General features: G+C 41.2%; 1 protein-coding gene across 3 annotated transcripts in view; it reads right to left on the bottom strand.

Annotated features, from left to right (window-relative positions):
* The window catches only part of LOC144495912 (sperm-associated antigen 1-like), a 122,294-nt gene that overhangs the window by 47,015 nt on the left and 56,482 nt on the right, over positions 1–18,797 (bottom strand). For all 3 annotated transcript variants that reach the window (XM_078216716.1, XM_078216717.1, XM_078216718.1), the window contains one exon: positions 8,534–8,686. In XM_078216716.1, the coding sequence (XP_078072842.1) occupies positions 8,534–8,686 (153 nt within the window). The remainder of the gene's footprint in view (positions 1–8,533; positions 8,687–18,797) is intronic.

The raw sequence follows: 18,797 nt of genomic DNA, 5'->3' as shown, positions 1-18,797 counted from the left end.
TCTAAAAATGCAACTTCTTAATATTTAAAAATAGAATTGATATAATATAGTTAAAGTAGGCTTTTTAAACAGGTCCTATATCCTAGTTGATAGATTTTCCGTTTTAAGAACATTTAAAATTCTGGACTGAAGAAAGGCTATTTGATCCAGACTCTAGGTATGATTACTCCATTGTGGACCTCACCTCAACACTAAGTAGGGGTTGCAGCCCAGATGTTCAGACAAATCTTATAGCAAGATTTCATTCAATTTCTAAATATTCTCTGTTCCCTAGCCAACAGCTAGATTGAAAGGCTGATTGGCTGTTAGGCAGTAAGGACAGTAGCACCAGGTTGTAGACAGGGATTGGACAGGAGGGTTTGGGTGGGGGAAGAAAGGGAGCAGATCATGGGCTGGGGAGGAAATTACAGGCCAGAGAGAACATTTAAGCAACATTGGATTGAGGGCACTACCTAAAATGGGAAAGGTGGCAGGTTAGATTGGTGGGAGTGAGTAGAAGCATTCCTACTCCTCCTTGCCATGTGTAGCAACGTACAGGCACTTAGCTGCTGGGCCCAGCCCTTCTTGCTCTTCTTCAGCTGCTGGGCTTGGGAAACCTGGCCCACAGTTGCTAAAAGCATAACTGTGGTTAAATTTGAGGCATGCAGTCTCATTTAAATATTTAATTTACAGACTTTTCTCAGGAGAGCAGGCCTTTTCCCCAATCTCCATCATTAAAACAGGAAGTGGGCACATTACAGTCAGATGTCAGATTTTTAAATTTTGAACCACTTCCCCCTGCTCCACATGCACTCCCGTCATCCACATATTACCTTGTAAGTATTTTGTCTTAAAAATGTATATCAAGCAATGCTGTTAATACAAGTTTAACTTTCAATCCCCCTTCTCAACATACATCAATCCAACTCTTTTGAAAGGATCAATTGACTATCATCTATTTTACCTGGAAGTCTGTTCCATACATTCACTGTTTTGTAACGATAAAAGCATTTCTTGAATCTCAACCTTTCATATCTGTAAAAGTTCTATCACACCATCAGAAGAACAGCAGGGAGATTCTTACAATGATCTTTCCAATATTCTTCTTTTAACCAGAATTATAAATAGGCTGGCATTAATAGACTGGACCTTGCAATGAACAAATGGCTATGTGCTTTTACATATTGCATAGGATTATGCAAGATATACAGGACAGAAAAAGATAATTTGGCCCCAACTTAGTCCATGCTGGTATTTATACTTTAATTGAGTACTCCTGTACAAGGCATCAGTGATTGCCTTTGAAAGTAATCTATTGCTGTATATGAGAAGTACTCGGGGACATTTTGGGACACGAATCTGATTCTATTTTGCTTTCCAGCTATCTCTCTTCTATAATGATGTTTTACTGTTCAAACATGTTTATAATAAACTTAATTTCATATTATTTGCATTTATAATGGGTAATGTTCCTTTTTATTTCCCAACATCCAAATTCAATATATTCTATCTATACTGATGAGTCTTACACAACCTATAACAAGGAACAGTAATTATAGTTAAGGACTTTAGCTCTTTAACTTTGTCTAAGGAAATAAACCTTAAAATTCAAGGGAGTAGGTTTATCTGAAAGCAAGAGATGGGGAAGCAGGAGGTTTCCTGCCAGCATGAAGTTCATTCTAAACTTCCTCATTCTTAGTTTTCTTACTGACAACACCACAATAGTGGTGATCTGTCTAAGGGCAGCTTTCTCATTTCTCTATGCCTCACAATCCTATGCTTTCCTCTTCAGTTGTAAAATTCTCCCATTTTCATGAGAAATTAGCAATATGACAAGGGAAAGAATATATGAGGCAGTTTCCTATTGCCTTCCACATGTGTGCTTAAAGGAAGCACAGGTTCTCCTTCCGAAAGATTCTCTGCCTGGATGCAGCTGTCGTCCCTTGAGGTTCAAGCTTTTCTACCATCACCAATGAGAAATTACTGGTTCTGCATCTGGCCATGGCTCATAACCCTGAGCATGGGACTCTTACTGTTTTGGGGCCACTACTGTTTGTCATTTTTATAAATGACCAGGATGAGGGCGTAGAAGGATGGGTTAGTAAATTTGCGGAGGACACAAAAGTCGGTGGAGTTGTGGACAGTGCGGAAGGTTGTTGCAGATTACAGAGGGACATAGATAAGCTGCAGAGCTGGGCTGAGAGGTGGCAAATGGAGTTCAATGCAGAAAAGTGTGAGGTGATTCACTTTGGAAGGAGCAACAGGATTAGAGTACTGGGCTCATGGTAAGATACTTGGTAGTGTGGATGAACAGAGAGATCTCGGTGTCCATGTGCATAGATCCCTGAAAGTTGGCACCCAGGTTGATAGGGTTGTTAGCTTTTATTGGTAGAGGGATTGCATTTCGGAGCCAGGAGGTCATGTTGCAGCTGTACAAAACTCTGGTGCGGCCGCACTTGGAGTATTGCGTACAGTTCTGGTCGCCGCATTATAGGAAGGATGTGGAAGCATTGGAAAGGGTGCAGAGGAGATTTACTAGGATGTTGCCTGGTATGGTGGGAAGGTCTTATGAGGAAAGGCTGAGGGACTTGAGGTTGTTTTCGTTAGAGAGAAGAAGGTTAAGAGGTGACTTAATAGAGACATACAAGATGATCAGAGGATTAGATAGGATGGATAGTGAGAGACTTTTTCCTCGGATGGTGATAGCTAGCATGAGGGGACATAGCTTTAAATTGAGGGGCGATAGATATAGGACAGGTGTCAGAGGTAGGTTCTTCTCTCAGAGAATAGTAAGGGCGTGGAATGCCCTGCCTGCAGCAGTAGTGGACTTGCCAACATTAAGGGCATTTAAATGGTCACTGGATAAACATATGGATGATATTGGAATAGTGTAGGTTAGATGGGCTTTAGATTGGTTTCACTGGTCGGCGCAACATTGAGGGCTGAAGGGCCTGTACTGCGCTGTAATGTTCTATGTTCTACCCAGGCCTGGGACAGGGAATGACCACGTCCTGAGGTCTCAAATGACCTGCTACACAAGCATAGGCTTAGTGTCAAGGAGGAAGAGAAACCTGCTTGGAGCAATGCCAGCTTGTGTCCTGCCTCAGCTTTTGGAGCAAGACATCAATTTTGGAAGAAGGGTGCCTTTCAGCGCATGAAGCATCAAAATAGGCCTGGGAGACTGTACCAAGCAGCAAGCCTTAAGCTGATGATCTAGGTGGAGATGTCTTTTAGCTGCATGTATGCAGCCATACATCACTCTTATCCCAAAGTGTAGCATGTGGTAATTTCACAGCCAGCTGCAATAGGATTCCTGGCCTTTGCCCGAGACCCCAACGCAACTAATGTTCCTCCCAGGAATGCTTAGGTTTCTGCCACAGAGTCCTGAGTGAAATAAACTTTTCCTTTCAATTTTAACAGATTTGGAGATAGATTAGAGAGAGCAATGAGTCAGAGCTTCATACATTTGATTTGTACCATCAGTTATGCAGTTGCACTAATCATTGGCTGCAGTGAAGCAACTCCCAGTGGTATGGGCATAGATGATGGCACTGTCTCTTGGGATGTAAATGCCTCCAAACCATTCAAATTCCAGTCTCTCCAAAGTTTGCGTAAGTTGTAAAAAGCACATGAATGGACTTCCCACATGAAAGCAGAAATGGCACATCCTGAAACTGATTTATCTTGAGACTCAGCTGCCCTGAGGCGAGGGTCATCTCAGACTCAAGAGGTGAGAAATATTGTGGATGCAAAGCCTAGATACGCAACAGGTTTGCGCATTAATAACGTGGTTATACTGAATTTTAATTGTACACAGAAAAGACTGTTGCATGTTTCACAAATAATATGGCTGTAAGTAACATGAAAAATGTAAGGTATTGCACGTGAGTGCATATTTCTATGGGCATAGGGTGTACACAAGATGACTAAAGATGTGGTTACATTTCCAACTTAAGACGTGTCATGTTGTTGAATTGTTCTAGCATCTGGGAATAGGTTCTTTTCTGCAGGGTTTTCAGGATGCTGCTACACCCATTTGGAGTTCCCATTGCTGAACCATCCTTCTCCAGGGCATAGTTTTGCAATGAGCGCCAGGTTATCACTATCTTGAAATAGTTCGTAAGCAACACACCCTCAGTTCCCAGCAGCAATAGTATTGCTTCAACATGCATGCTTCGTGGCTAGTTGGCATGTAATTTATATCTATATTCAACTGGTGAATTTGAATTGCACCAAGTTAAGCTATGGCTGCTGAAGAAAGCCTTGCTTTTGCAATCGTTACACCGAAACTTGTGCCAGGATTTTCTTCTGCTATTCTATCCCAAATTGGGCAAGATTATGGCAGAAACAGGAGGAAAATCAGGCAGCGAGCAACCTAATCCTAATGCCTCCAAATTCTAAATTTACTTTTGTTGGAACAATACAGATTAAGGGCAATATTGTAGAATAAGATAGATGGAAGCAGATGGTTTGTGGTAGGAAAGGGTGAAGAATATGGGAACATAGGTACAAGATTAATCATAAGTGATGTTGAAGAGGACAGGAGAAATGTCTTTACATAGACCTGGAATTCACTTCCAGGGTGAATGGTTGAGGGAGACTGGGATACAGAAACATGTCAACATTCAAGATTGGACTGTCTTAAGTGGAAGAAGAATCAAGTAAATAATGGTATTTAGGGATAGGGTGGATAAATGCGAGAATTATTTGCTCATTTGCAGGGGTAAATGCTGATGCATTGGCTAAGTTTAATATATTTTCTTTCCCTTAATTTTCAGGGATTCCTGCTGCTCTCTTTACTCTCTGCTGCATGAATACTGATGAAGGGACAGCGTCCGGATTCCTAGCTCATTTTCCTCCTGTCTTTCCCCATTTAAGACTGCCAAAATGAAGATTAGTGGTCATCCTAGATTTGGGATGGGAAATTCCCAAAATATCCTGATGGAGTGAGAGAAGCCTAATGATGGCCTTTTTCTCCTCCAGCTTGGCTCAATCAGTCACTTGCTGAAGGTAAGGTGCATTGCCTTAAAACAAAGGCATTATAACAACAGCCTGGAAAGTTCGCACTGACTTCAAAATGCATTGCTGAAGGTTGTAAATAAAATAAATATTGAGAAAGTATTCATGTAGGGAGTGAAATATGCTAAGGGGCATAATAGGCCATATGAATGCAAACTGTAAAATTGCAATGCTCCTGTCAGTAGTCCAAAGGGAAATTAAGTTGCTTGCAAGAGCAAACAGGCATCTGACATTTGCTTTAAACATCTGATCAGTTTATGACATTGATGTCCTGTGTGCAATGCTAAAATGATCCAGAAGCATAAAAGTTCAAGGTAATTGTAATCTTGACATCCGTTTGCACAATTTGCCTGTAAATGTTTAGCTGCAGATTTGCTTGGAGCATATGGTATAACTCTATCATGGCATCCTTTGGCACATGACTCTGTCTAGGTTCTGGTGTGGGTTTGGATGCAGCCTGAAATTGCTCCGTTGATCCCACTGTTATGAGTGGCTTCCTGTACGAACACATTTCCCAAGTGATGTGCAGAATGGAAAGGGTATGACTTGATCTTCCCCAGTTTTGGTTTGGTAATGCCCATCATAAAACTAAAAGCCTGCTATACTGTCTCCAAACAGACATACAGCAGCACTGTAACATTGCTATTAAGTCAATTCACTAGGCAGCACCCAGTTCCCATACTACATGCCTTGTATTAGCCATACGCAATGCCACTGGAGACCCACATATTACAAAACAGAGCATATCCTCTGTAGAACTGTGTTGAAGTTTCTTGTCAATATAACTCTAATACTCCATTTACTTTGCCACATAGCTGAGATATCAAAGATGACACATATACTATTACTTCGAGTCCTTTTTTACAATCCATTTTGCTAATGATACTTCACACTTATTTGCCAGTATAAATTTACTTTACAATTTGAATTTCCCAATCACGTTATTATGCATTTAAAAAACATCATTTTCAGATCAGCAAAATTGCATCCTGCCAACTGGATGAAAACACTGGAACTCAAGTTTACAATAATTTGATTGGGAGGCTAACACTAGCCTACAGTTATGCTAAGTCAGAATTTTATTTTTGAGTTTAGCTGACCGTCAAGCAACCATTGCAGTTGTTTACTTTATCTAGATGCAAATCATATGTGCCTTGGGATTTCAGCCAGATAAATTTTCCCAGCATATTCTTTCATACTGTCAAAGACACAGAGAATCTTGGCATTCCCAAAGTAATTATTTTACACGATATTTAAATAAATATTCCAGGCAGAATTTCCTTTAAGGCCAAAGGTTGAATATTCGAAAAACAAAGGCTGACAGCTTAATCAGCATCCCTCCACATGACTAAACCTATCCTCTTATGACCTTACTTCAATCAAAACACCTTCATAAATGCATCCCAGAATCTAGCCCTCCCCTCAATGTATTCCCCTTGGAATATGGCATGATTGGAAGAATGAGCAAAGAGCACCTAAGCGAAAAGAAGGAACCAGGGATCCTAGAAAAAGGCTATATCTGCTCAGGGTGTGCAGTGAATAATTCTCCAACCTGAATCTCAGCGAGGAACAATACGAGAGATGTGTGTGCTTCAATGAGGATGCCCTTGTGGAAATCTGCCACCTCTGAGCAGGGCATGGATCACATTGCCAGTGGTATCCTGGTACCAGTTATGATACCTTCATTCTGCCATATTCTGCTCAACAGCCACAGGGCGGCTACTGGTGACAAGGGTTATTCTTTGATGACACGGCTGATGACTCCAGTGCAGGACCCATGCACATGGAGGTAGCAGGCATGCAATGAGTAAAAGATCAGGCCATTGGCATGTTGAAACAACACTTCTCACAGCTGGACCACTCTGAAGGAGTCCTGCATTATTCGCTGCAGAACGGGGGCCTAGATTTGTGATAGTCTGAAGTACCATGCATAAAGGCACTATATAATACTTAGTATTCATGGGTGCATGCCTTTAAGACACTACTTAAAACCTACCTTGTTGACCAAATTTTGGACATCGGACTTAATACCTCCTTGTGAAGATTGGTCTCAGATTTTGTTTTATAATGCTCATGTGAAGCACCTTAAGATTTTATGTTAAAGGCACTATATAATACTTAGTATTCATGGGTGCATCACATTTTAATATAAAAATTGCAATTGTGGGCCTACAATTAGCATATGTCCTTGATTTGCAGAGGGAAAGTGGCTCCTTCTTGTTTCTGATGAAAGCACATCCTCTCATTTATGGGCTCTCTTTAAAAACCACCTCAGACAGAGGCAGGCAAACGTTTTCTAATTTTCAACACCCCTCTTTCCACCGGAAACAGGGCAGCCAGCTGTGGATACTCACCCACACAATCGTTACTAACCATGACTAATAATAGATGCATGCTCATTCATTTCACTAAGTGCATATGTGCTTTGCAGAGTGATTTTTAAAAGTTCATTCCTATGTTGCCAATAACTAATGAGTTATAACCAATGACAGACTGTAGATAATATAACTACCAGGCTTCGACAGCTAAAAGCCCTAAGCTTTCTCCTCAACAATGCCCCGATTATTCCTGTACACCGTACAACCAAAATGTACAAGTGAGCAACAGTGAATGAAAGAGAAAGGGTGAATAAGAGAGAGAGGGGGCGAATGGGAGAGAAAAAGTGTGTGTGAGACGGAGAGAGACAGAGAATATGGTCCTGAAATTTCCATAGTCACCCTGGGATAACACTGATCTTGCTGGAATTTGCACGGTCAGTCCTTTCTCTTTCCAGGAACATACTCAATTGTTTGTTAAACACATTATTATAATGTTTACTTCAACAAGTTTCCATTGGTAACTATTTATGCTATTTCTCCTATGGTTCCACCAATCTTCTGCCCAGTTTATGGTAAAAGGTAAGGAGGAATGCTGGAACTTTCAGCTAAATAAGGGCATTGTAGACTAGAAGCCTGTTTTTATTTAAATTATATAAAGACTATATTATCAACAGAACATCACTTTGTAAGGATGATTCTTCATTTTTGTTAGATGAGAAAAGTGCAAACAAAATGCTTAGGCAAAATGGCATAAAACTTGTGCAGGCCCAAGGGCTGGGTAATTAAAAGCTATGTGAGCATGAGGTTTTTCATCATAGAATCCCCATAGTGCAGAAGGAGGCCATTTGGCCCATCGAGTCTGCACTGACCCTCCGACAGAGTACCCCACCCTGGCCCTATCCCTGTAACTCCACAGATTCTAATCCCCCTAACCTCTACATGTTGAAACACTAAGGGACAATTTAGCATGGACAATCCACCTGACCTGCACATCTTTGGACTGTGGGAGGAAACTGGAGCACCCGGAGGAAACTCATGCAGACACGGGAAGAATGTCTGTGTGGAGTTTGCAGTTACCCAAGGCTGGAATTGAACCCGAGTCCCTGGTGCTGTGAGGCAGCAGTGATAGCCACCATGCCATCCTTTACTTATCTTTATATACCTAACAAAAAAAAATTGTCTAAAAACTTTACATTGGTTAAATGCAATGGTCTCACCTGTTGACACTGTCATTTGCAATCTGGATCCGACTATCCACCTGAAGAACAGTTTTATAATCCACGTAAGCTTGCCGATAACGCTCAAGGGATTCAAATGCCATGGCCCTTCGCAAGAGAGGTTTCACGGAAAATGGCTGCAGCTCCAAAGCCCTAGTGAAATGAAAGTTAAACTAATTACAGTATTCACTGCACACAAAAAGGCCAACATTTCCATGTCAGTGTTTACGCTCTACACATGCCTCCTCCTATATGAGACTTCATTAATATACCCTTTTATTCATTTTTCCCTCATGTATCCATTTAAGGCATCAATATTATTACTCGCCTCCCAATTCCTGCCTTCACCAAGAAAATCCAGCCCCTGGGCTCCAAAACTCTCCAGGACTGCAATCTTGGCACTCATGTTAGGATTGTGCACACTGGGAATCTCTACAGCAGATTCCCTATTACCTAGCAAAAAGGGAATACTGTGTTCCACTTGGGGAAAATCTGGGGTGTCCCAACGTACGAACAGAGTTAGAGAGTCCAGTGTAACTGCCATATTGGACAAAAATTATAGTAATCCTCGCCTTTGTTTTTTCTTAAGTTCCAAACCACCCCTCTGGACCTCACAACTACCATTGAGCTAGTTGCTATGCTGATCTGCTCAGTTACCCTGCATGAATTGTATGCTGGCCACCTGTGGAATATGAAACTCACGTTGGGATTCTAGGTCACCCTAGCCCTGGCCTCCCCATAATAGTCAACTTCTAAACTGGCCCGTGATGACTTCACCCTCATCAGGCAATTCCAGAAACTTGGACACCACATAGCTTCCTGCTGAATTTCTGGCTTTCCCCCAAATCCTACCAGAGTTATGACAACCTGGCTCCTCTTGGGTCACTTTTTTATTGTGTCTCTTCTTCCAACAGAGCAGCTTTATAAAATGGCAATGGGGTCCCAATCACATCATAGGATCCCAAATTCCATGTATTAATGAGGTTTCCATCGGCATCTGATGGATGCCTCGGCCACCTAAAAATATAACAGACCAGTTGGGTGGGTGGTAAGTGTGAAGAGAGCAGGAGCAGGCAGGAAGTTTTTGAGGTGATTTTAACTTTTGTTGCCCTTTTCCTACCAGGTGGGGTGGATTAAAATCATCTCCATAGGTGCAAAATCAGTGAAGCTCTCATAAAAATCCATGCTGAGTATGAGGTCTCCAGGACATTAACAACTTATATTTAGCTTTGCATTACTATTTTGTTTTGTGCTTTTAAAATCATTAGAATCTTAAATCCGTATGTTAGCCTACACACAAACAGCAACGTGAAACAAAGGCAGTTAGTTTACATTTTCAATCAGCCAAATAAATAAAATTCTGTCCCTGTTCTCGGCAGATGCCCCGGCAGAGGTTGAGAAGCCTGTTAAAATTATGTTAATCATTTTGAGAATGCAAGATTTGCTGCTATCTAGGTATAGCTCATGGCAGGTGGAAATTTTCGAATTGTGTTTCACTTTTACCATGAGAAAACCCGGGTCAATTTTTAGAAACAAATATTATCCTCATCAGAATAAGAGCAATTGCTGATGAAAAGTATTTATCCTTTTTAAATACATTTTTATCCTCAGCAGAATAAATGCAACCACTAATGAAAAAATATCAAAATTTTGTACAAGTCAGAGATTTAAATTTGTCACTGAGTAATTTTCTTTTAAAACCTGATACACATTGAATAAGTGTATTAAGAACTATATCAACAACCAATTTAAGACTATCCGTTGGGTGAACAATATAATTCATTTCCATTTGCAAGAGGCTACATATATTCATAAGTAGGAACTTGCCCTCTGCAGGCAAAAGGAGGGGATCCAGGCACTGTGCCTTTTTTGAAGTGAACATAAGCATGGGGGAATAAAAGCTCCCTGGTGCATTCTCCATGGCAATGCCTCGACAACAGTCAACTTGCCAAACAATGAGCATCCTTTTCTCTGCAGAATAAGTTGCTGCCCGCTTTGAAATTTGGCATTCTTGTGTTTGTCCTGATGAATGCAAGAGGAAAAGTTTCAGCAGCAGATCTCCTTTTTTCAACAAGCAATTGTTTGTACACCTGACAGAGGTATGACAAAGGCCAAATTTGGAATATCAACAATAATTCAACTCACAGTTAAGTTAAGAACAGGCAAGTTATCTAGTGAATTTCTCTGTAGTCGACCCAAGGCTCTGTCTGTCTGTGTTCATTTCCAAGCACACTGATAATGCTCAAGTGAGACAGAGTCCCATGGTCAAGCGAGTGTTCAAGTAGGTTGAGATTGAACAGATTAGCTGTACGATTACTAATCTTTGCTGTGCTTCATCTGAAGTCCGTAAATTTCTTTAATTTTTTTTACACTATATGTGGTAAAATAACTTTGTCAACTCAGGACTGTAAAATGTCATGTATTTGAAGTATTAATCACTCACTTTGAAAAAATATTTGTTCTTGATCATTTATCAAAATAAACACAATTTGTATTCAAATTAGTTTTTAAATCAAGGTCAATATTGCTGATAACGAATGTTATTCTGACATTTCTCTGAAGGTAACAACTCTGCTTTATCATGAATTTAGAAAGCATTTTAATCCATAAAAAGTATATTGTTCAATCATAATCTTTTCACCTAGTACAAAGAAAAATATATTGGCCCACACTTCTGGTAAAATAATGGCAGATTTAATGGCATTTGTTATTAATATATCGTCTCTACACTGGGGCCCATCACCTATTATGGTCGCCAGGGCCCAAACTGCATGTGCACGTTGATGTTAGGAAATCTTAGGAAATAGGGCAGAGTATTGTGTTTCTGCTGACGTTCCTGATGCTCTGTTGGTCAATGCTCATGCTGCTTCGTACTTGAGTGAAGAGTTCTCATCTCTTTTGACATCACACAAGGATCAGCAAAATCCAGTAAAATGTGACAAAGAGGAGCTGATCTATGAAATGCAAATTGCCACAAGTTGCTCAATGATTTGTGCCGCTTCTCACTTAGCCCCACAAAGTCAGCAGTTTGTCCTCAATCTCCCAGTGTGTTTCAGGGAATTGTTGCATTTACGTATTAATTGACAAGCAAACACCTCACAGAAAGCTAAGGATGCTACTTAACAGCGCAAGTAACTTCTTAATGAGATTATGTTCCTGTAATGCCACTTTCCTGTCTCAAAAGAGACCATTTTAATTGTGGAGTCTCATTTCTGCACATAACAAATTGTTATTAAAGGTTTTTAAGAACATAAGAACATAGGAAATAGGAGCAGGAGTAGGCCATCTAGCCCCTCGAGCCTGCCCCGCCATTCAATAAGATCATGGCTGATCTGAAGTGGATCAGTTCCACTTACCCGCCCGAGCCCTATAACCCCTAATTCCCTTACCGATCTGGAATCCATCTATCCGTGATTTAAACATATTCAACGAGGTAGCCTCCACCACTTCAGTGGGCAGAGAATTCCAGAGATTCACCACCCTCTGAGAGAAGTTCCTCCTCAACTCTGTCCTAAACTGACCTTCCTTTATTTTGAGGGTGTGCCCTCCAGTTCTAACTTCCTTTCTAAGTGGAAAGAATCTCTCCACCTCTACCCTATCCAGCCCCTTCATTATCTTATAGGTCTCTATAAGATCCCCCCTCAGCCTTCTAAATTCCAACGAGTACAAACCCAATCTGCTCAGTCTCTCCTCATAATCAACACCCCTCATCTCTGGTATCAACCTGGTGAACCTTCTCTGCACTCCCTCCAAGGCCAATATATCCTTCCGCAAATAAGGGGACCAATACTGCACACAGTATTCCAGCTGCGGCCTCACCAATGCCCTGTACAGATGCAGCAAGACATCTCTGCTTTTATATTCTATCCCCCTTGCGATATAGGCCAACATCCCATTTGCCTTCTTGATCACCTGTTGCACCTGCAGACTGGGTTTTTGCGTCTCATGCACAAGGACCCCCAGGTCCCTCTGCACAGCAGCATGTTGTAATTTCTTTCCATTTAGATAATAATCCAGTTTGCTATTATTTCTTCCAAAGTGAATAACCTCGCATTTGTTAACGTTATACTCCATCTGCCACATCCTCGCCCACTCACTCAGCCTGTCCAAATCTCTCTGCAGACCTTCTACGCCCTCCACACGATTCACTTTTCCACTTATCTTTGTGTCGTCTGCAAACTTTGTTACCCTATACTCAGTCCCCTCCTCCAGATCGTCTATATAAATGGTAAATAGTTGAGGCCCCAGTACCGATCCCTGCAGCACGCCACTAGTTACCATCTGCCAACCAGAAAAGCACCCATTTATTCCGACTCTCTGCTTCCTGTCGGATAGCCAATCCCCAATCCACGCTAACACCCTACCCCCAACTCCGTGTGACCCAATCTTCTTCAGCAACCTTTTGTGAGGCACCTTATCAAACGCCTTTTGGAAATCCAAAAACACCGCATCCACCGGTTCCCCTCTGTCAACCGCACTAGTCATATCTTCATAAAAATCCAACAAGTTCGTCAAGCACGACTTTCCCCTCATGAATCCATGCTGCGTCTGCTTAATCGAACCATTCTTATCCAGATGGCCTGCTATTTCTTCTTTAATGATGGATTCCAGAATTTTCCCAACTACAGACGTTAAGCTAACCAGCCTGTAGTTACCCGCCTTTTGTCTATTTCCTTTTTTAAACAGCGGTGTAACATTAGCCGTTTTCCAATCCGGCGGCACTACCCCAGAATCCAACGAATTTTGATAAATAACCACTAACGCATCCGCTATTACCTCTGACATTTCTTTCAGTACCCTGGGATGCATTCCATCCAGGCCCGGGGACTTGTCCACCTTCAGTCCCATTAGTCTACCAAGCACTGCCTCTCTGGTAACATTAATTGTATTGAGTACCTCTCCTCCTACCAACCCTCTATCGTTAATATTCGGTAAACTATTTGTGTCTTCCACAGTGAAGACCGACACAAAAAACTTATTTAAAGTTTCAGCCATTTCCTCATTTCCCACTATTAAATCCCCCCTCTCTTCCTCCAAGGGTCCAACATTCACTCTTGCCACTCTATTCCTTTTTATATATTTGTAAAAGCTTTTACTATCATTTTTTATATTTAGAGCTAGCCTAGCTTCATAACCTATCTTTCCTTTCTTTATCGCCTTCTTAGTTGTTTCTTAAAGTTTTCCCAATCTTCCGATTCTCCACTATTTTTGGCCACTCTGTACGCATCGGTCTTTAATTTAATACTCGCCTTAATTTCCTTCGTTATCCACGGCTGGTTATCCCTTTTCTTACAACCCTTCTTTATCACCGGAATATATTGTTGCTGAGTACTGAAAAGGATCTCCTTAAAAATCCTCCACTGTTCCTCAGCTGTCCTACCTACCAGTCTGCTCTCCCAGTCCACCTTAGCCAATTCAGTCCTCATCCTATCGTATTTCGTTTTTTAAAATGTTACCCTTCTCAGACTTTAAAATTCATCTTTTTTTCTTTCTCAATCAAATTTTTCTTTCCCTCTCTTTATTTCTCATTCTGTACCCAATTTGACTCTATTTCACTCAGCTTAATTCACCACATTTCCTTCTCGTTGTTTCTGTGTTTCTTTCTCTCTCCTTCAGTCTCATTGGCTAGATAAGACTGTTTGTTGATCTGGCCAGCAACTCACGAGGCAAAAACTTTTTGAACTGAGATTTGAAGGAAAATGTCTCACTGTTGAGGTATACCTTGAGGTGATCTGCTCCAACAAATTTCAGGCCAACATTTTTAAAATTTTAAATATCTGAGACTGTTTTTTGTCATAGGTTAACGGCTGCTGGAGGCTGCATTGCTCTCGAGGAAGCCCTGTCACAATTCCTCAGGGATTAGTGCTGTAACAAAGGAATTAGTATTAATAACAAAGGAAAATCTTGTGGTGCCACAGAAGGGCACTTGCTGTATCACCTCAAAGGGGCAGAGCCAGTGTTAAAGTTAAAGTTGGTGTGCTGTTATCCCAGTACCAATCTAGCTGTGGGTTGATGATACTGCAGTGAAAAGATTAGCAGGTTTACAAAGTCCTACCCTTCCTGCATCATTGAAGTAAAGCAGGGCATTCACAGGCTGACAACAGTTAAGATCCCTACCAGTGGCGTGGGAGGGAGGGAAAGAGGAGCAGTTCTGAGATTTGACTGTCGAGGCCCCAGCCAACTTTCCCTCCCAGCATCACCTGAAGACAGGTGACTGGCTGGAAGAATATATAGAGGTCTGAGGTCACAGATTCATTCACAGAATTGTTACAGCACAGAAGGAGCCATTTGACCCGAGCTTACATTAACATGCACCCTGGTTCCTCTACTCCTGCACCCCTTTTAGAGTTGTCCCCTTAGTTTTATATTGTTTCTCTGCATTCTTCCCCCAAAATAAATCACTTCACCCTTCATCTGTCACTTATTTGCCCATTCCAATAACCTGTCTATGTCCTTTTGTACTTCTACACTATCCTCCTCTTAGTTCACAATGTTTCCAAATTTTATTTAATCCACAAATTTTGAAATTGTACCCTGTACACCAAGATCTAAGTCATTAATATACATCAGGAAGAGTAAGGATCCTATCACTGATCCTGGGGAACTCCATCACAAATCTTCCTCCAGTCCAAAAAACATTCATTCAGCACTAGTCTTTGTTTCCTGAGTTCCATTAAACTATTGATGTGTGATACAAAAACACACAACAGGTTAACTGCTTTAAGTTTCAAGCTCACTTTATGAAAAAAGGTCAATCCAAAGAAGCCATGGCACAGTTTCATACTGCACAATATACTGATCACTGCAAACCTGTCCTGTGCAGTGTCCAATGTTGCAGCTGCAGCAGATCAGGAATTGCTGTGTTAGTCAGATTTTTTCTCCATTGCAGTGTGTGCTAGCGTAGCATTTTGTTTTTAAGCAACCAGTGATTACGGCACTTCATTAGTTTCCTTTCGTAAAAGCAATTTATTTCCATAAGCTGGATTTTAAAATAATTCTGAATTAAAAACATATTAAGATGTTTTCCTGGACTATGTAGACTATGTGAACTGTGAGAAGCTTCTCCAAAACAAACATTCTGAAATTAAATGCAACATGAAATACAAGATTTTGTACTAGTCTCTTACTACAAAAATAATTTCTTGTTTGTCTCCTGAAAGCACTTCACTGCATAATACATCATGTTTAAGCCCATGCCAGACTTTCAAAATGATTTTCTTTTAGAAGGCTGTTGTTTGCAAACAGTAAATCATGGTGCACAATACACAGGGGACACAGATATAAATTCTACATGGCACCAGACCTTGCAGCATAACTTTTATTTTCAAGCACTAAAGCATCAACATTAGGTTAGAATTATATGCGGATGTGAAACTAACATGAGTAACCACAAGTTTAAAACAATCCAAGTTATATCTTGACAATTATATTGCAGCACCTGCTCTTTTCCACACAATCTGCAAAGTCAAAAAACAGTGCCATGCATCTAATATAACAATGTGCATTGATATAGCACTGCTAGCATAACATAAATAGGAAAAGGGAAGCCAAGATACTGAGGGAAAGATTAGGAGGGTTATCCAATAGTCTGGTCAAAGACATTGAGGTGGGGGGTTGGGGAGGAAAGCTGACAGCATGGGAGGCAGGTTTGTGCAGGGGAGTTAATTCTCCCAAAATTGATGCCAGAACAGGGTTCTGACATCATCCTGCCCTTTTCATGGTTTCTGCAGGGGAGGGGATTGAAAGCAAGTGGGTAACACCCTTGAATCTATGTGGTAAGTAATTAGGTGATTAAGAAACCAATTAAGAACTGTTTTAACATTGAATTCTGGATCTCCCATCAGCTTGCCTGGGCACCAACGTGAATACAGAGCAGGGAGAGCTTCTTCAGTGAAACTGACACCAGTGAAAATGAATCATTCCAGACATGGCCAGGTCAGAAGCTGCTGTTTAAGGCACTTCTTCTCTGAGACTGCTATCGTTACTTGACAGGTAATTGTCAACTTTTTGGAAGGCATTTCACCTGTCCAGTATTTCATTTATCTTCAGCTGCACTTCCCCACTGCTCGTCTTCAATACAGCCTGAGAGCAGCTATTGTAGCTGGACCTTGCATCTTTGATGAAGAGGAGGAGCAGGAGCAACACCATCAGCATCAACACCAGCAGCAGCATGAGCAACTCCAACGACAATTTCCTTCTCTTTAGCTGTGTCCCCCTCTACAGGGCAGAGAGGGTAGACATGAAGATCCAGTCAAGAGGCAGGACCCCCAAACGACAGATGATCAGATCTCTCAACGTATCTAAACATCTGTGTCTCAGAGGCCTCAGTCCCTCCTGAGATCCCAAATCCTCTTGATGCATTGTCTCCGGACTAGGCCAACCACACTCTGTTCACTTCCTCGTCCACTTCCATCCATGCCTGTTTAGTTGGAGTGACATCTGGGGAGAGCTCACCTCAATGCAGTTCCTGAAATCCTGCTACAGAACCTTCAGATAAGCGTCAGCCTCCCAGGTTATCCTCTCCAATTCTGTGGGTACTGCAGCCTCAAAAATCCATGTGTTTTACTTAGAATTCCTTCCCAAAATAAACACAACCTCAAGCATATTTTAGGCTTCTTATTTGCATATGCAAAGGTCCAAACTCTTGCCTCAGGAGTGGGTAGAGGAAGCCTGTTGTTTATTTTTATCCAATATGGGAGTTGGCCCACTTCTGCTCAGAAGTGCACGCACTCTTTCTCCTTCCTATTTTGGGGCCTGAGTAGACTGTGCAGTGCCTGAAAAAGTGCGACATGATTCAATTTAATTGTCAATATGTTGGGGGACAGCAAGACAGTGTAGGTCAACAATGAGAGGTGATGTTTGAGAAAGGGAACATTAAGCAGAATATTAGATAAATTGAGGCTTTGGAAGGATGGGAGATAGGTTGGAGGTGACATGTTATCTTTTCATTATATGTACCTAGATATTTTTATTCATTATCCCCAGTGATTCCTGCTTTAATTCGGATTCTCATCTATGATTCTTATGTTTAAAATAAACTACATCTGTCAACATTCAGTCAGCTTGTTTAATTTATCTGCCTTTTATAATTTTCTGCCCCTTTCTTCACATTCCTTGAAAAACCAAAAAATAAATTTTTGTATATCGTGAATTTCTGGTTCCACAGAACTACCCGAGGAACATTAATTGTTACCGTCTGTCAGTCTCCCTTTTATCCTGACTTCCTAAATCCGAACTCCCAACCAGTCCCAATTCCCCAGGGATTAGTGTTGTAGAACCAGCAATTCACCAGATACATAAATAACCCAATTTTGAAGGAATTATGAAGAAGGAGGGCAGAAAAATCTCATCTATCTACTGCCTCAGTGGCTATCAAATAGTTAGTTAGATAAATCTACCTTTCAGAAAACCATGCTGCCTCTCCCTCATGATTTTAAACTTTACCAAGTGCTCACTTTCTCTGTTGTTGATGATGGATTCTTGAAATGTTCCCACTAGTGGCATTAAACTCATTGATGTATTAGTTTCTTGATTGGTTTCAACTTACATTTATATTGGGCCTTTAACATAGTAAATGCTGCAAAGTATTAAACATAAACAAATATTTAGGTCACATGACCAAAAGCTTGGTCAAAAGAAGAAAATTTGAAGGAGATGTCTTAAAGCAGGGGATTGAGCTGGAGAGTTTGAGAGCGGGAATTCCAGTGCTTAGGGACTCGGCAGCTGAATGATGAAAATCAGGCACGCATAAGAGGCCAGATTTGGAGGTGCACAGAGTTCTCAGAAGGTTGAATGAAGGCGGCTACCAAAGATGTTACAGAGTTAGAGAAGAGCGAGGCCATGGAGGAATTTGAAAACAAGGATGGGAATATTGAAATTTCTGGATCAGAAGCCAATTTAGACCAGTGAGTACAGGGGTGATGGGTGAATAGGATTTGATGGGAGTTAGGATGCAGGCAACAGAGTTTTGGATGAGCTCAAGCTTACACAGAGTGGAAGATTGAAGGCTGGCCAGGATAGCATTGGCCAGGATAGCAACTAGTCTAGAGCTAATAAAGGAACGGATGAACATTTCAGCAGCAGATGAGCTGAGACTGAGGTGAAACTGGGCATTGTTATGGAGGTCAAAGCAGCTGAACTTGGTGTTGGAATAGACTTGGTCTGAAACTCATCTCGGGGTCAAATATGACATTAATGTTGCAAAAGGTCAGATTCATCCTCAAACAATTTGATCCTACGGTTCCTTCTTGTTTTATGGTTAAAG

Source organism: Mustelus asterias, chromosome 7 (genome assembly GCF_964213995.1).
Source record: "Mustelus asterias chromosome 7, sMusAst1.hap1.1, whole genome shotgun sequence".
NCBI lineage: Eukaryota > Metazoa > Chordata > Chondrichthyes > Carcharhiniformes > Triakidae > Mustelus > Mustelus asterias.
This window is presented reverse-complemented; position numbering and strand designations above follow the sequence as displayed.